We start from the raw sequence: 19,523 nt of genomic DNA on the forward strand, positions 1-19,523 counted from the left end.
AATTTTTTAAAAGAAATTGAATCCTCTCTTTTTCAAATGAAATGGATATCGGTTAGAATTTAAAATTGATAAATCTAATGTTGATTATGGTGTATATGATATTAATGTTGGCACGTGCTTTAAAATGAATACTATCTATTTCAAATGAAATTGAAATAATTCTTGTCTCCTTTTAGAGACCGGATTAGAGGAATTTTCGCAATCCAGTTTGTAGAAAATTTATCAGTCTCAAAGAAATTCTACAACACGAGGGTAATCTTGACAATTGACATGCAACATGGATATGGTTATTGGTTAGTTCCGTTAGGTAGTTACTCTTCAACCCCCACCCTTGATGATTTCGCTGTATACATTTGTGCCAAGAAAATTAGAACCAGAGCACCCAATCTTAGATGGAAAATAATTGCTCACCCTCTGAAAACTTCATTGTTAAATCTCAAACACCTTCCCCCATAGCCCAATCCCAGGTAAATAAAAGCCACCAACCTCTTCTCTCTTGCAATTGGGTATTTGATTTTTATTTATTTATTTATTTTTTCTTCTTCTTACTCTTTTGGGGTGTTTGTGTATGGTTTTGCAGGTCAGGTTGAAGAAACCCAGAACCAGGCCATTAAGGGAAGCTGTAAAGCGAAGCCCTAAAGAGGGAGCAAAGGTGGTTGAATATGATCAAGAGCCAACCTCAAGAGCAGATCAGAACGACACCGTTCAAGCACAGAAATTGATGGTTGAAGATGCTTCTCTTGATCCCAGAGAGTGCAGAGAGAACACCGCCTTTCAGAATGAAGGTACAGATCTAGATTCTAGACCAAAATCACGGAAATCTGGTGCACTTTTCTATTGATGTTTTGTGGTTGTGGGGGCTTCTTTATCATACATACAGAACACAATGTCAGCAGTTGCCCCTTTTAAGGGTATAACAGTCAATCCACGTTTAGGATCTACTCTGTAAAATTATATGCATGCCAGTGAATCATCTTCCATGCTCCAAGGAAGTTGTTTCAACTTAATTAAAAAGCATGAGTTTTCAATATATTATTTAAAGGATCCAGCTATTATGCGGTAGTGAAAACTAACGCATAGCTGCAATCGTTTTGAACACTAAAAAATAATTTTTTAAAAAAAATAAAAAAATAAAAAAACCCCAAAGGGGTGGCTCCCACCACCCCCCATGGCCTTTGGGGTGGTCCAACCACCCAAAAAAGCCAAAAAATAAATAAACAAAATTTGAGTTTGGTTTTTGTGGGTGACCGGACCACTCCCAAGGGCCATGCCACCCCCCACGACCGGTATGAGGGTGGCCAAAACCACCCCTAGGCCAAACAGGGGTTGGCTCAGCCTTTGGGGGTGGTTTCGGCCAACCCCATACTGTAGGGGTGGCTGATGGACCACTCCCAATTTTTTTTTTTTTTTTTTTTTGGGGCTTTTTGGGGTAGCTAAACCACCCCAAAGGCCATGGGGTGGAAGATCCACCCCTAGACCGGCCATGGGAGGTGGCTGGAGCCACTCCTTTGGTCGAAACCACCCCATACTGACCGTAGGGGGTGGCCAAAATCACTCGGGGGTGGCCGATGGCCCTTTCCTAATTTTTTTTTTTTTTTTTCTTTTGGGCTTTTTGGGGGTGGCCGGACCATCTCAAAGGCCACGGGGGTGGAAGATCCACCCCCAGACCGGCCATGGGAGGTCGCTAGAGCCACCCCTTTGGTTTTTTTTTTTTTAATTTATAATTTTTAATGAATTGTGTAATACTTTTTTTAAAACCCCACTTTTTCAATGCCAAAAAGGGTACCGTTTTGGGCAACTGTAGTTGTGTGGTAGTTTTCACTACCGCACAAAAGCATTCTTATTTAAGAAGTATGTATTTTTCACATGAAAAGTGACACGCGTCATTTTTATAGAATAAAATTGAGAAACTTCTTCCAACCTAAGAAAAGAGAAAGTCTAAACGTCTTTTTCTTATCATTTTCTTATATAATTCATAGAGAAAAATACACATACCTCTTTCAAATTAGAACTATATTGTCAATGTTCCCCACAAACTATCAATTGTGTCAATCTTTCCTCTAAACTACTAATAAAATGTCAATGTCTCCGTAATGACAAAAATACCCTTAATAAAAAAAATATAAAACTCTAAAAATAAAAATAAAAATTATATAAAAAGAAATAGGGGTGGCTAAACTGTCTCCAACACCTAGGAGTGGTGCCCGAACCACCCTCAGGTATTTGGCATGGATCGGCCACTCCTGAAACTAATGGGGGTGGCTGAGCCAACCCCTAGCATTTTTTGTTGGTGCCTCAGCCACTCCTTATAAGTTTCCGGTCAGCCACCCCCCAACAACAAGTAAAGGTGTAGATCTTACATATCTAATAGCTGATTTTTAAAAAAATATGTATGGAATAAAGACAGAGGATTGCCTACCTAACTGGCTATTGTCAAATTTATAAATGATATTTAATGAAATAAATTATTTTTAAATTGTTATTTGAGAAGCCACTTCTGGTTTTTAAATTATAAAAAGGAAATAAGAATAGGGGTTTTGTAATTTTTTTTTGGGTATAAAAAGCAAACTTACAAAAGGTTTTAATTTTGATATTCTCTGAAAATAAGTTAATTTCAAGCATAATTCTCTGAAAAATATCTTTTTCCGTATAACGACTGAAAATAATTTTTGAAAATGTTGTATCGTGCTATCCCATTGTTTTCCATCTTCGTGAATTTAAAAACATAAAACTATTTTTGAAAACAGAAACCAAAGAGGCCTCTGTTTTCCAATGTTGCTTTAGAAAGAAAACCAAGCAAAATGCAAAGTCTTTTAGACTAGAGTTAATTATCTTTTCAGTATTTAAGTATTCACGTTGTTATTTTTTTCCACCTAAGTTTAAATTCATATCACATATGTGATATGTCACTTTAGTTATTGGTAACTAAAGAGTTTAGTATCTCCGTCACCATTCTATTAGCCAAACTAACAGACTACAATGGAAGTTAAAACCACCTCCTGCGGCCAATCTGGGGGTAGTCGACCATGGCCCCCCCTCCCCCTCCAAGGCCTTTGGGTGTGGTTTCTATGCATCACTTAAGGCCTTTGGGTGTGGTTTCGGCTACCTCCTACGGCCCGTATGGGGGTGTCCTAATCACCCCTAAGGGCCTTAGGGGTGGATGACCCAATGGCTAAAAAGGGGCGGCCAAAACCATCCATAATTCCATATGGCAGTCCGTTAATTTGGCTGACAGAGGTATTAAATTGGTATTTATCCATAAGTCAAGTACTATTTGTGATATGAATTAAAACTTGTAAAAAAATATAAAAACATAAAAATTTAGGTAATAAAGAGGTAATTAACTCTTTAGAATAATGTTGTCTCCAAGAGGAGCACCTTGTGAATCTGTTTGTTTGATTGGAAAATTTCTTGAGGATTTACATTATCAATGTAGGTGCTTCAAAGAAGGGATCTGCAAAGTCACATCTATACGAGATCTGTGCTGCAAACTATTGGAAGCCCCCTTTATTTGAATGCTGCAAAGAGGAAGGGCCAAGCCATGCAAAAATGTATGTTCAACATCTACTACTCAAGCACAAAAGTTTTCAACTAATCATCACTTACGGTATTTGGCGCTACCGAAAATAATTGTCAAATTAAAAATATTTTTCGTTTAAGTAAAAAAGCTTCTTTAATTTCAAAAATGATTTCCTTTTTTTTAAAAAAAATTTTGTAAACCATTTTTCGAGTTTGAGTTTCTCATTCTCAAACCGCCAAACCATTGCTAAACAACCGTGATACCTACTTTGGAGGTTGGTGGAAGTCGTTGGTCGTTTTTCGCCACTGCTTATTTTCTATACAAACCAAACGCTGAAAAATATCTTATGGGTTAAAAATGAGTTCGTAAAAAATATTTTCCGACAGAAAACAGTTTACAAGAAGCCTAATTGCATTGAATTTCAATATGATTTACTAGCTGACTCCGTGGAATGATGGATTGTTAGTAACGATTTCATAGTTCTGAACAGGTTCACCTTCAAGGTTATTGTTGAGATACAAGAAGCCTCAACTACTGTTTTGGAGTGCTTTGGGGCTCCCCAATTGAAAAAGAAAAGGGCAGCAGAGCATGCAGCTGAAGGTGCACTATGGTACTTGAAGCATAGTGGTTATTCTCCAAAGGATGACCAAATCATATAGATTAGCACATAATATATGCCTTTGTTTATAATATATCTATATATATATATGCCTTTGTTTATTCCCACTATTTCCTTACTGGAAATTATATTTAGGGTTTCGTTGCCCATAAAAGCTTTTGTTCTTTCAGATTCACCTGTGCAGCACATTCATTCACAGTGGCTTAGCCATTTTAGATAGCAATCAACTCGCATCGAAAGCAAAAAAGAAAGGGATTATCATTGAAAAATGAAATGAATGAAAACTATTTCATGCTAAGCTAATTGGATCTTCTCAGACTGTGTTGGACAATCTCATTTGTGGGATTATTCTCAACCCTGACATCTTCCTACCAAATCAGACAAGAAAAGGACAAAGGATAAAACACAGAGCTGAGCTCACTTGCCAAATGATTTCCCAACTCAAACAGTGTAGTGTTGCTGAATGGTTTCAATGTCAATTCCCTTCAGTTTCACTACAGATTCAACGTGCCCCTTCAGCGTATGGAGCTCTCTCAACCTGGAAACATAACAAATGGTGCAAAAATCAAGATAACTGATATTTTCCTTTTAACAACATGATTAACATCAGCTTCCCCGGAAAATTACCTGGCGACTTCAGCACGCCTCTTGGCCTGTTCAGCGATTTCAGATGACTCCCCATGGTTGCCCTTATCATTGAAAAGTTCTGATGCTTGTGGAGGATGCAGTCCATGCAGAGTACGTTGAGCTAAAGCCCATTGTGCCTCCCTCTCTCCCCTTCCATAATCCTTCTTTGTTGAGAAAGCAATCTGGATGATAGAGGGTGCAATAAAAGGAGCAGTCAAAGATTGGTTACAAGATGTTTGCACAAATCTCCCCTACTCAAGGAAGATCAGTTACCTTATTCTGGAGCAAATTATCCCAGGCCTTGCCACTCAATGCATATCGGATAATGAATTTAAGGATATCCAAAGGGATGTAGAAGATGATGCTGTAGAGCCAAATTACGCCAGCCCATCCCCACCCAATTCCATGAATCCTTGCAAAGCCCCAATTTGCATACACAGCAATGATGGTGGCCACCTTAATAAATCAATCAGAAAAACAAATCACTAAGCCATTTGTGTGTCATTTGCAAGAGAACAATATCAGGAACCAGAATCCGGATTTTTCCTATTTACTCACCAGTTGTGCTATAAGAAAGGCAAACAGAAGCAAGAGACCAGGGCGTTCGACATAAGACCAGCTTCGGGACCGAGTAACAAAGATAAGCGCCTGGCTTACAATACTCACTTGAAGGTAGACAGCTGCCATAAGCTCTTCATCGCTGTTCCTGATAGATCTTACACCAAATTTATCCTGCCAATGTTATTTTCGTATAATTACATCCGGAATTAGATTGATTTCACAGTAAGGAACAACTAACAGTGAGGAAATATCTCTGAAAGTCCAGACAACAGTGCTAGCTTTATAGCCGGGATATTGATATTTTCTTACCGAGAAGAAGTTGGTTTTGTGAGCAGCCCAGAAGAAAAGAAGAGTCATGACAGCTAGGTAGGTGCCAAGAACAACGCCAGTGGCAAAGATCTCCTTAAGCTTCCATGAGTCTGGAAGAGGAGAAGCCTTCACCCTGTCTTTTGAAATGGTCATGATAGTTCCATCATTGAGTATGGCAATTATCAGTACCATAAAAGGTGAAAAATCAAATTTCCATATTAGCGCCAGAAGCATAAACCCCAGCACTATACGGATAGTTATAGAAACTGCATAGATCGTGTAGTTCTTCATTCGCTGGAAAATTGCTCTGCTAGTTAAGACAGCACTAATAATCACACTCAATCCTGGCTCTGTCAGAACTATGTCAGATGCACTCTGAGCTGCATCAGTGGCATCAGCTACTGCGATTCCAATATCTGCCTTCTTTAGAGCTGGGGCATCATTAACACCATCTCCAGTCATACCACATATATGTTTCATCTCTTGCAGCCTCTTCACAATTTCATATTTATGCTCTGCACGCTTCCACTTGTTAGTCCCATTTTGACAAATCTTGCAATCATTCAAACTAACCTTTGAATCCATCCCAAGATAACAGCATATTCTTACAGTTTGGAAGAAATAAAATCTCACACTGCTTTTCCTTTCTTTTTAAATTTTAAAAATTGTTTACATATTTTTTCAATTCATTCCCAGATAGAATAGATTTCACAGAATGCTTCAATATAAATGAGTTAGTCCAATTACCAGGGAAGACGCCAGCAAACCCATCAGCCTTCTCAATAAGCTCATCAACAGGCAGGGCGGCAATGGACTCATCCTTGTGGTCCCCAAGGAGGGAGGAAGAAGGATACATATTTGTTCCCATGCCGAGCCTGCGACCAGTCTCCTTCCCAATAGCAAGCTGGTCACCAGTGATCATCTTAACATTGACACCAAGATTGAGTGCACGGCGAATGGTCTCTGCACTATCATGCCTTGGAGGATCAAAGAGAGGCAATAGACCCATAAACTGCCATGGTCCTCCTGCGCTCTCCTTGGTTTTATCTGGCACTATCTGAAAGTAGACAATCAATGACAAATCAAGTTCGTGTAACGATAGCTTCATCACGCAACTAAATCACTGAGGAACATGGAACACAAACTCACTTGTGTAGCAACAGCAAGAGAGCGTAGACCGCGATCAGCAAACTTAGCAATGATTGCATGAGCTTTCTTTTTTACATCTTCCTGGAGGTTGCAGAGCTCAATGATCTGGTAGAGATTTCAGGTACTTAGCTATAAAGATAATGGATAAAAAAATAGTGTGAAGAAAGTTGTAAGGAAAAAAGAAAACCAGTAATGTGATTTGGATAATCTATCACCTGCTCTGGTGCGCCTTTGCTAACTCGGTGCCAGTTGCCTTCAGAGTCTGTATATGTTATGGCTGTACGCTTGTCAACTGGATTAAAGGGCAAGAAATGGACTTCAGTGATACCTTCTCTGGCCTGCCAGGCATATATGGAAAAACAAGTTATGGAATTGTAATATTCAACTATAACAACTGCACAAACCCTTGAATGTTCAGAAGACCGATTGAACCAATCAGTCTCTCAATATATTTTTTTTTATAGGAAAGCATGTTGCCCCAATTGCGTTAAGGGAATATCTAGCTGCAAAATCTGAAAGCGAGCTGAGCCCACACACAATCACTCATGGTTTGTAACTTTCAAACAAAACGAATAAGGGGGAAATACAGATTACATATTCGGTTACAATGTACCTCCTTGGGGTCACCCAACATGCCAACAATACAAGCATCAATAGCATCCTGATTCTCAACCCTAGAAGCCCTAGCCCCGAGTAAAATCAGAGCATCCTGGTCCACATCCTTCACAAATACCTGTAAATAAACAAAATACTTCCATGAATAAATCACCAAGTTTCATGATTGTTGATTCTCTAAACAAATAGATTATAGACCAAGTTATTATGTATCAACTTCTTTTACTTTATCACTACTTATCCATATGCTATATACACTCACTAACCTCGATCATGGTCTTGTCTACTGTAAGCTTGTTGAGAGTAAGAGTCCCAGTCTTATCGCTACAGAGAACATCCATTCCAGCCATCTCTTCGATAGCTGTCATCCTCTTGGTGATAGCACCTTGTTGTGACAGCCGGTGGGAACCAATAGCCATTGTCACAGACAATACTGTTGGCATGGCAATTGGGATACCTCCAATGAGAAGTACCAAGAGATTGTCAATCCCACTCCTGTACTGTCGGTGCTGAATTGGGTACATTACCACTATCTCTACTGCCATCCCCACAGCAATCGAGCAAATGCAGAAGTTTCCAATGGCAGTCAACACCTGACCAAATAATCACCATCCAGTGCACATTAGAGAAAGCAAAAGACAGCATACAATGAGAAGTTCTAATTGTTCAAACTTAGAATGGCACCATTTGAAATGGATTTCAGTAATTTAAAAACATTTCTCAACTTCATTCGGAATTTTGTTGGAGTCTACCCTCCACCAAGCTCATGAAAACCAATTTTGTATCGTAATATTAAGCAGTAATCAGGCTTTTCAGTAATAAGCTCCTGGATTTTCAGAAAAATATATCACAATTCCCCCCTCCTCCATTCATTCGCAATATTTCATACTTGCCCTTAGAGATAGTACCTTTTGGAAATGTCCTGCTTGGTTGGTGCTGTCCACCAGGTGAGCAGCCTTGCCGAAGAAGGTGTGAACCCCAGTGGCAATCACAACGGCCTCAATCTCACCTTGTTTGACAGTGGATCCAGAGAAGACTTCATCACCCGGGCTCCTTGTAACTGGCAAAGACTCACCAGTTAGAGCAGACTGGTCAATCTTGAGTGGGTCTCCCTCTAAGAGACGAGCATCAGCTGGGACGATATCTCCTAACTTGACACTAATAACATCTCCTGGTACCAAGATTTCAGCTTCTTGCTCTGTCCATCTTCCATCTCTCAGAACCTACAATCAACCAAGCAAGCAGACTGAATTGACTACTCTAGTCACGGAAAGTGTATAACTTACCAACATTGTTGTAGCCATGTTATCATGCAGAATTACCTTGGTTTTTGGTGCAAGACCTGCCATAAGTGCTGCTGCAGCATTGCCTGCATTGTTTTCTTCTACAAAGCTTATGGTGGAGTTAATTACAAGCAATGCCACTATTCCCACAAAATCCTGCCAGTCTGGTGGCTTGCCCTGCAATTGTTCATGGAAAAAATAAAAAAAATAAAAAAAAAAAGCATGCCAGTGTGAGATGAAGCATTCTTCATCAAATTATCAAGTTATGTGGGTGTGTGTGTGTAGAGAGAGAGAGAGAGAGAGAGATGTTACCCCTCCATTTGCCAAAGCTATGGCCATGATAGCGGCAGCCTCCATCACCCAAGATAGAGGATTCCACATAAAACCCAGGAATTTCAGAAACTTATTTTCCTGTTTCAGGAATGATTTTAATTGATCAGTTTATTTATTTTAAAACTAATAATAAATAGAAGAAAATAAACACAAAAGTATTATGGATATTGCCTCCTTTTCTTCTAGCTTGTTTGGGCCAAAGATAATGAGCCTCTTCTGCCCCTCCTCAGTTGACAAACCTTCTTTTGAGCATTGCAATTGTTCAAATACTTCCTGTACTGGTATGTGCTCCTGTATACGCGGTACATCATTGCAAAGTTTTTAAGAAATATATCTCAATAATAATTCAACAACTTAGCACAGTAACAATTCAATTTCAGAAACAAACTTTTTGCTTTCTGTGTGTTGTGTTTTTTGGCCAAAACAAGAGTTTAGAACCGCCCATTACAGCAATCAACGTCAAATTTCAAGCTTATAGTACAAGTATTTAACTCAATATTTGCATACAGCAAGTGCCTCTTCTTCACTAATAGACCACAATCATGATGCCATTAAGGCCAAAAAAAGAAAGACAAATAGTAAAAGCAAGCTCAGTGGCAAGAGGTTCTTCATTTTCCAGGGTCCAACACAAGAATAAAACCATTCCACATTTTGATTCCTTCGATTTTCTGACATTTTCCCAGCTACCAAACAGAGACACAAATGTAACAGACCAGCTTAGAAACAGCTTTTGCACAATGCACAAATAAACAACATTTTGATGATTTAACAAAAATGCCAAAATTCTTATTTCAAGCAAATCTGGCCTCTGAAACAAAAGCATCGAAAACTTCAAAAAAAAAAACAAACAAACAAACAAACAGTTTAAAAAGGCAGAGAATAGATCTTTAAAGTATTTGAAACCAGAACCTGAATGATCAAAACCAGTTATCAAACACCAAAAAAAAGAAGCAAATTTAGAACATCAATTTGTAAAGAAAATGAAAACACGGAAACAGAGCTCTAAAACCAAAGTGTATCAAATAAGCATTTGCACAAACGATCGAGAACAACAACAACAACAAAAGAAAATATTCACGAAAGCACACAATGAGAGGCTTTGATTATCATATCGAACAATCTTCCATTAATTTTATCAAAGCAATATCATATGCAAAGCCTGAAAACAACGATCGCAGACAAAACAAAAAACCGAAACACAAAAACATCATTAATTAAACAAACAAAACAAAACAAAAAGACGAACTTACGAGATCGATATTCTCCTTCTTGATCTCTTCCAAGCTAACACGCCTGTTCTCGGCCATTTTTCTTTTTTTGGTTATCTCACACCAAAAAAGAAGCTCTCACACTCTTACAGCGCTTCCATATACACGTACTGACTTGCGTGCGGCCCTCTAAATCGTTGCGAGAAAATAGAAGACGCTCCATCACTTGCAGATTGCAATCTCATGCTTTTTTTTTTATTATTATTATTTATTTATTTTTCTTTTTTTATAAATTTCTCACCTAAAATCAAATCTCTCTAGAAAATCAAATCTCTCTCTCTCTCTCTCTCAATCTGGAAGGAGTAGTAGGATTGTGTGTGGTTTGAAAGAGTGAGGGGCTTATAACGAACCGGGGGATTCGTCTTTTTATGGAATGGCGTGATATGTGAGCGGAGGAGCGGGAGTCTTGGAGCGCCCTTTGGCCCCGGTCATCCGGTTTGAACCTGTTTTTCTATTCTCACTCTGCTTTCTCGTCTTCCGCACGCCAACGGCAACCTTCTAGTTTTCGATCGTCATATGTGGCGGGTTGGTGTTGGGCTGTGAGGGGAATACGTTGTGGAGGGAAAATTTTGAGGATCGGAGCGAATCGACACGTGGATGCACGGGGAGTGAGAATATATATGAAAGGCGTTTAGAATTCCTTCCCCCACCTAGTATGAGCTGGCAAATTCTTTATTTATTTATTTTTTTGAAATAACAATTTTTAGAGCTAGAGTATTTAAGAAAATTTGGAAAATTATAATTCTATTCCAATTAAAAAACTTGTCATTTATGTGTTTCCATCGAACAAAAAAATAATCATTTCTATTTTTAAGAATAATCATTTTAGTGTATCAAATATAGTTTAAAGGTCAGTTTGAGATTGCGATCTTAAAATATATGATTTGAAAACGTGATTTTTAAAGGGAAATACTAGGTGTTCTCCTGGTGTCCTCACAACTGTGATGTGGCTTTTAAAATCACCAATAGATTAAAAGTCAAAAATGATAATCTTAAATTCAACGATAATTTTAAAAGCTACATCACATTTGGGATTACACCAGAAGAACACTAAAAAAATACCTATAATTTCTCATTTTTAAAAATGCACTTTTAAAGCGATTGGCAAAATCATAATTTGGCCTTTAAAATTACAGTTTAACATTTTTAAAACTGTGCGTTTTCAAAAAAGCACCTATTTGCCAAGAATTTGAAAATGCATATTCTCTACGTTTTCAAATCACAATGTTTTAAAAATGCAATCCTAAAACAATTAGTTTTCTACGATTTAGTTTAAAATTACATTTTTTTGTCTTGAAATCGCAATGTCAAACGCACCCTAAAGAATTCAAAAAAGAATAGGGTCCATAGGAAAAAAAAAAAAAAAAAAAAGGTGAGATCTTTAATAGTTGCTTGCAAAAGAAATTTACCTACATTTAATTCTTAAAAAGTATAAAAGAAAGGAAGAGAATCAAGATGATTATATTACCAAATCAACTTTAATTATAATAGTTTCTCAAAAAAAAAAAAACTTTAATTATAATTTTAATTACAATTATAGTAGTAATTAAATTCATTTATTCCACCACAAATTTTATGGAAATGAGGAAATCCAGGAAATTTAAACCGTTTGGAGAGTTTGTACGCTAATTGAATGGCTACCGTTTTGTTTTTTTCCTCTAAGTTCGTCGATGCCCATTGGACCTATAAGTTCGTCCTTTCAAAAAGTTGAGCCCATCTTTACTGAGCCTAATTGGTCTTCTGTGGCCCTTCTAATTCGGCCCATTTGATGTCTCAGTTATTTGACACAAACAATAAAGGAGAGAGAGATAACTGTGAGTTTTCTTCGACTCCAAACAAAAAGAAAAAGAAAAAGAATGTTTTCTGGGTGGCGATATTTGCAACTAAGGCTCCGTTTGTTTTGACGACAAAAACATTTTTATAAAAAAAGATTTCCTAAAAAATATTTTTCAGTATTTTTTTTTTTTTTTCTGACCGCGATCCCGACGGGGTCCCGTGGAGTCCCAGTAGTGGTCCAACTGTAATATCTGGGGAAAAGCGCTACCTACATTTACGCTATTACCTCAAAATGACTAGTCAATTTGAAGCTTTTCTAGAATTCATTATAAAACTCAGTTTCACCTAGTAATTAGGCAATGTATAGCACCCATAATTATCTTTATAAACCATCTACTCTATTTAAGCTTCTTCTCATCTTCTCAATATGGGACCAGTATGTTACACCAACTGATTGAGTTTCGGCGGTGTCCCGGTAAAGCCTTTGCGGTGGCCCGACCATGACCCCGCGAAGTCCGAGCAGTGGCCTAATGACTCCCAACTGGGTCTCGGCAGGTCCCAGTGAAGTCTTGGCAGAGTCCTGACAATGTCTCGATTGGGTTTGTTGATTTGAAACGAGACGCTCAAACTTGGAAAATAGTTTACGATTTTCAAAAATATAAACCATTTTCTGAAAATTAAATAGGCTTTTTCGGTCAAACCGAAAATATTTTTCCGTTAACTATTATTTTCAATCACACCAATCACCCAAAAATACGAAAAATATTTTTTAAAAATCATTTTATGCTAACCTATTGTTAAACATTAGCCCTTTCACATTATCATTATTTATACATTATCCCATCCATCCACTTCTAGGTTACACTTTCTCATACCATAGCATCATTTTATTTATTGAAAATAATACTTGAAATTTATACAAGATTTTGCTTAATTATTTGATGTTGGGTGACTATTTAATTAACACCTATGACATCTTGCTTCTATTTTAGAATTAGATCTAAGCCCGGCTAAATTATCACTTAATGCAGAATTATCACCTATGACATTCATTCTCGCATATGAATTCAAACTCTCCTTTAAGTAATAGATGAGATCCAACACGTTGAAATACGAGGTAAATGATGAAAACAAAGTTCGAATGATCACCACTTATCCTAAAAGTTTAAATTGATAAAAATAAATTAATTTAATAATTTCATTTATATTTTAATAAGTCCCATGTTTTTTAATGAGTAGTTGCACAATTTCTTCGTGCAGAATTTGATAATTAATGCAATCAAATTCAATTGGTAGACAACAACTGCCTCTGCTTGGTGGTTGTTGTCTTTGTTTATAAATGTACCTAGTCATCATAAACATTCACATTGCAATTGAAGAACACAAAGACAAATGTCAAACGATCGATCGAGATGCATCGAATTGCTTGGAAGTGAAATTTGGATCCAAAATTTCAAAAATCACTCTAGTTAAGGATGTTTTTGAGTGCTTAAAAATCTGCATATGAATTTGCACTAAAAACAAAAACTATCATCACATGGCGATGGTGAAGGGGGGGATGAAGGGGGATGATAAAAAGATAGTCAAAAGAAAATGAAGGGATAGCTAGCTAATCAAAGAGGACCCTTCTTTTTATTCATGCCTGCCTGCCGTGGACGGTGGCTAACCATGTGGGCCGGGGCTCACTGTTTGAGATATAACATCGTTTGTCTTTGTCATGTCCATGTGAAGGGATGGGGGAAGGAGAAGAAAAATGGAAAATGCATGTTACATGCATGCATATCATTTCTTCTGCGTCCTTGTATATCTTTGTCTCTAGACATAGAAAATTAAGTTCGTGTCTTGTCTACAGTCGCTCTAATGATATTAAGCGTTTTCAAAGGTAAGTTGTACCTAAGATTTGTATTATTGAGTATCACTGCAACAAATTGTTTCTTTTCTCGGCGTTTGTTTAAAACATCTAAGGGATAAATGTAAAATTGGTCTTTGTGGTTGGCCTAAATTACAAATCACTCCATGTAGTATAAAAAATAATTTATATGTCTCTATAATTGGCTTAAATTACAAATTACTCTCTGTATTATAAAAAATAATTTATAGGTCCTCAATGTATGCCAAAATAACAATTTACTCCATGAAATCAATTAATTTTTGTTAAGTAAACTAACAAAATCTGTCACTTTGCCACGTCATACCCAATAAAAACGCTGCACGTATTATTATTAATTTGACTTTCAAAAATGACAATTAGAATTTTACACATCATTTTACGACGCTAGCTAAGATTCACACTTTAGCCCTCACTCCACGTCGTACAATTATAGTAAATTAACCTAATATCTTATATCCTCAAAATTTTACCCTGTATACAACCCTCCCTCATCTTCATCTTCCTCAGCTGCTTCACAAAATATGACCGTCAAATTATCGCAAAATGCTCACAGTCGTGACGAGCTAGGAAGATGAAAATGAGGGAAGGTTACTCACATGGAGTAAAATTTTGAAGATAGAAGAGATTATGTTAATTTACTGTAGCAGTATGATGTGACAAAGTAATGGATTATGTTAAGTTACTTAACGTAAATTAATTTTTGGGAGTAAACTGTTATTTTAACCTACCCTAAGGACCTATAAATTATTTTTTATACCACAGGGATCGATTTGTAATTTAGGCCAACTATATGGATGTATAAATTATTTGTTATATCACATGGAGTGATTTGTCATTTAGGCCAACCACAGGGTCCAATTTTACATGTATCCCAAACATCAAATGCACCAACAAATAAACACCCAAAAATCAACCGATTCCCGGCGTTTAAAAAATGCTAGAAATCACCCCCATTTTTTCTTTTTTATTTATTCATTTATTTATTTATTTTGGCCCTTAATGGGTAATGTTGCAAGCAATTTTGTGATCAAGTCACAGAGGGTGCAAGTTATGGGTTGGACTAAAATATCTTGGTATAGTATTAAGGGTACATTTGGCATTGCAATTTCATAGACAAAATGAGTGATTTTAAACTAAATTGTAAAAAAATAGATTGTTTATGATTGCGTTTTTTAAATTTTGCAATTTGAAAATGTAGGAAATCTGCATTTTCAATCGCATGTAAGGAGCTGTTTTTTTGAAAACACACAATGATAAAAGCTAAATTGTGATTTTAAAGGTTAAACTATGATTTTGCCAAATGCTTAACTACGTTTTTAAAAATCACATTTTCAAATCGTACTTCTTGAAATCACAAGTACAAACAAACCTTAAATCAATGAATATTAATAAATGAATGAAATCGTCAAAAGAAACAAAATGACTACCATCAAATTAACGTCATTTTTAAATAAGATGGGATAAAAAGGGTTGTAGCTTTGTGCATGGAAAGTTTAATTCATTTGGCCATGACCAACCTAAAAAAAATAAAAAATAAATAAAAAGGGAAAGCTAGCCTTGTTGAGGATCTTTGCATGAGCTAGTGGCCACTCATGATCTTCTCCTGGTTTCTGATCATCCAATGATGAACAGATCCAGGAACGAGTGTGAGATTGAACCATGCACTTACAAATGCCATATGGATTTGTCCCCCCATGATTTGGAGTTTTGGACATATATAACATTAATATTCTTTCTAGTTATGAGCACTTTTGACCGCCTGGATATATATATATGGTTTCCCAAAGAAATTTCCCAAGTTCAAAGTACCCCAATCATTTCCGCATCTTCTCTTCATTAACTTCTTCGAAGTGGGAAGAACTATGAAGTTCCTATTGAAATTTGTTTGTAAGTGCCGCAAATTATAAGAACATCCATTAATATGGACAAATAGTTTACGATTATATATATATATATATATATATATATATATATATATATATATATATTACGAAAAGTAAAGAAAATTTTTCTGTCTAAACCCAAAAATCTTTTCAGTCGTGTGAAACAAGAAAAAAAAACGTTTTACATGCCTAAACTCATTTGAACTTTAAAAAAGAAAATGGTGTATATGCAAGTACATATCTAGAGCATCTCTGGCAGTGTTTCTAAATTAATTTTTTAGTTAAATTTAACTATTTTGCTAACTTTTATTGCTCCAACAGATACTGTAAAATAGAAGGTTTTTCTTCTATTGCTACAATGAACTTTCATATTTACAAGTTACTGAAACAACTTATAAGTAATATTTTATTATATTTTATATTTTTTCTATTTTTTTAATCTTTTCTCTCTCATTCTCTCTTTATTTTTTTTATGAGGAAGATAAGAAAATGATAAAAAAACTAATAAAATAATACTAAAAAATAATATTTAATTATAGTAGATAGTTAAAATAGATGTTCTCGTTGGAATGTGTAGTGAAAAATTAGTAGTTAAAATGAAAAAAATTGTATTTTGAGTAATAAAACGAAAACTCTTGCTCAAGATACTTTGAAAAAGTGTAGCTAAAGTTAAAAAAAATAAAAATAAAAATTGATTTTAAGTGACTAAAATAACATCAACGGCTGAAAATGCGCTGAAATTATCAATTTTATAAGGTTTGAAGAAAGTGGGCGGCGGGCCAGGGGACAAAATCAATCAATTCCCATGTACATAAAGAATCATGAGGCATGAGTTTAGAATAGGAGAATTAATGGACCCCACCATCATGTTTTCAAAGAGTGAAAAATAGGTTGTTTTAATAATTTTGGACGTACGAGAAAAAAAGCTGGAGGCAGAAGTACTGCTGCCCATCATCCCTCTCCCCACATCCAAATATTTGACATGAACAAAAGCTAGACACGGAGAACATCTTAGGACAAACAACTCTCTTGTCATATTTGTCTTGTATTGAAATGTTAATGTAACAAATAGATGGTTTCTTTATTACGTGTCTTATCTTTATTACATGTCTTATCGAAAACACTCACCTGCCTTACGTTTTTTAGGATTACTTATTCACATGTTCATTTTACACTAATTGACGTGATGTACTTTAACTAGTTTTTTTTTTTTTTTTTGTGTTTTTTTTCCTAAGTGGCTGACAACCTGACATGAGAAGTTACTTAAAACACGTCATTTTTTTTTTTTTTTTTTAAGTGGAGCAAGCAAACCCACATAGCCCACAAGTAGGGGTGGGAGTCGGATAATTTCGTTACAAAAATGAGGTTTTCGCATTTTTCACCGCTATTGTCGGTAAAGTCAAAATTTTCACCGACTTATTCCGCCAACTTTTTGTTTAATTACTAAATGGCGGTTGGTAATGTCGGTAAGCAAAGAAATGGAAAATTGGTCAGCAAAGTTAGTCGATTCGGTTACAAAATTTTATTCTGCCTATCGAATGAGTTTGTCGAAAATAGAAAAAGTCTACCGCCTACCGGCTATCGGTTAAACAGGGTCGGTAGGTATCGATCGGTTCTTAGTCGGTAGGCGGTTAATTTGCCCACTCTTACCGACAAGTGAGCTTGAAGATGGCTCATAAGATTAATAAAAGGCTTCCATTTGAGGGAGAGTGTATCAATGTAGTGATGGATATATATGTGAGTATAGAAGGATAGAGTCCCATATTGAAAATATGTAAAAAGTGTGAGCGGTTAATATAGTATTGTTAGGCCCAAACTCATAAACTTAAGCTTTGAATTATATGGTGTCTCAACATACCATGTTATAGGCTTACTAAAAGACTCCTCAATGTATCAATCGCCCTAACAGAAGATGGTGGCAATACCTCCTTCTCAAGAGTCACTCATGGGGAGGCGGTGAAGAACCACAAAAAGGTTCAAAGAAAAACCACACAAGGGTTGAGAGCTTCTCTCTCTTTTTAAGGGAGAGAAAAGCTTGACAATTAGTGACATTTTAGGAGTGTTAGAATTGTAACAAGTGAAACTATTATTTTTGTAATTTAATGTTATTAATTAACTTCAATCCACTAAAAATTAAAAGAGTTATATATGACATATTAGCCTGGACATTGAATTTGGGAATCATAAAAACAAATAGATTAATTAAAATAATTTGTTTGCTATTAAATCTATAGGATAAGCTTTGAATATCAGCAAAAACCGTTTCCATTTGTAGTGGTTGAGCAAAAGTGTGAGAATTTGAATAGGAATAATTAAGTTGAAAGCTAAAGGAACTTTCTTAAGCTCAAATATTCCAATGACAATAAGAAGCATCAACACGAAGGAAAAAATTGTTAAATAATGCTCTAAAAATAATAATATTGCATCCCTAATAACCAAAATTAGAATTAATAACCAAAATTTAACATTTTAAATGGTTTTGGGTGACTGCTTTTTGTTATTTAATATTAGTTTAATTCGATCCTTCCTCTATAAACTTTTTTTTTCCTTTTCATTATTATTATTATTTATATTTTTTGCTATTATTTTCTAAGATATTTTCGCAAAAAGATTTTTCAAATTAAATTATAATGTAGTCATTGAAACGAAACATGAGAATCGGGAGAAGAATAGTTAAGTTGGAAGCTAAAGGCGAAACTTTCTTAAGCTCAAATATTCCAATGAAAATAACAATTAAGCATTACCACTATATAAAAAAAAATTTGTCAAATAATGTAATAAAAATAATAATATTACATCTCAAATACCCAAAATTTAACATTTTAAATGGTTTTAAGATGTCTAACATAGTTAATTAGGCCAAAACGTATCAACCTTTTTCTTTTGTTATTTAATGTTAGTTTAATTCCATCCACTCAAAACCATCACCGATAGCCAAAAATCAGTAGTGTTTAAAATTAATAGATTCCTCTATAACCCTTCTTTTATTTATTATTATTTTATCTTTTTTTCATTCTTTTCTAAGACGTTTTCGTGTAAAAAATAACAATAAAATGAAAAACCCGCACTTTTTTTTATTTTATATCTATATATATGGGTACGTAAGATAAAATTTCATTGAAACTAAAAAAAAAAAAAGTATGTAATAAGGGGATGGGAAACCTCAACAAACACCCCAATAAAGTTAATATAATGCTCAAGAAAATCATAAAGAAATATAAATGGATCAAAGAATTGGTCCAATCCAAATGATCCAATATCTTATTGACCCAAAGGCCAAAAAAAGGGTTGTCAAATCGATGGTATTTGAAGCATTGCAAAGTGAGGAGTCATTTGCAGCGTTAAGGGAGCTTGGATGCCACTGCATGCAGGAAAGATTATATTGAGACCGACATAAGTGATAATGTTGAAGAGGATCGCCATGAGAGGTGTCAAGTGGTTGTTGTACGTGCAGAAGCAAAAAGGGGAAACGTACATCTACTGCAGAGAGACAGCAAAGAGAGTGGAGGAGGAAGGAGATATGCGTAGCAGATGGAGGGCTCAATGGTTGAAGGTGGAGGGTGGAGAGGGATAGATATGACTTCCAAAAAGGGCAAAAAAAAAAACAAAAATTGAAAAATAAAAATGAGAAGAAAAGGGAAAAACGAGAGAAGGAAGGCGGAGGTAGGAAGAGGTAATATGAGAGGTAA

General features: G+C 35.7%; 2 protein-coding genes across 2 annotated transcripts; one reads left to right on the forward strand and one right to left on the reverse strand.

The window, feature by feature from the left end:
- The first annotated feature begins 341 nt into the window (after positions 1–341).
- LOC132187153 (ribonuclease 3-like protein 1) lies at positions 342–4,308 on the forward strand. The gene is made up of 4 exons (XM_059601353.1): positions 342–467; positions 581–785; positions 3,437–3,551; positions 4,011–4,308. The coding sequence occupies exons 1-4, from the start codon at positions 393–395 to the stop codon at positions 4,177–4,179; spliced, it is 564 nt and encodes a 187-aa protein (XP_059457336.1). The 5' UTR covers positions 342–392; the 3' UTR covers positions 4,180–4,308.
- A 97-nt stretch (positions 4,309–4,405) lies between these two features.
- LOC132187154 (ATPase 9, plasma membrane-type-like) lies at positions 4,406–10,323 on the reverse strand. The gene is made up of 15 exons (XM_059601355.1): positions 10,267–10,323; positions 9,188–9,307; positions 8,996–9,094; positions 8,723–8,860; positions 8,309–8,623; positions 7,667–7,993; positions 7,399–7,518; positions 7,001–7,123; positions 6,786–6,890; positions 6,384–6,693; positions 5,637–6,151; positions 5,325–5,498; positions 5,040–5,222; positions 4,767–4,948; positions 4,406–4,677 (listed from the first exon to the last, which is right to left on the reverse strand). The coding sequence occupies exons 1-15, from the start codon at positions 10,321–10,323 to the stop codon at positions 4,581–4,583; spliced, it is 2,865 nt and encodes a 954-aa protein (XP_059457338.1). The 3' UTR covers positions 4,406–4,580.
- Between the last annotated feature and the right edge of the window lie 9,200 nt (positions 10,324–19,523).

Source organism: Corylus avellana, chromosome ca7 (assembly GCF_901000735.1).
Source record: "Corylus avellana chromosome ca7, CavTom2PMs-1.0".
Taxonomy (NCBI): domain Eukaryota; kingdom Viridiplantae; phylum Streptophyta; class Magnoliopsida; order Fagales; family Betulaceae; genus Corylus; species Corylus avellana.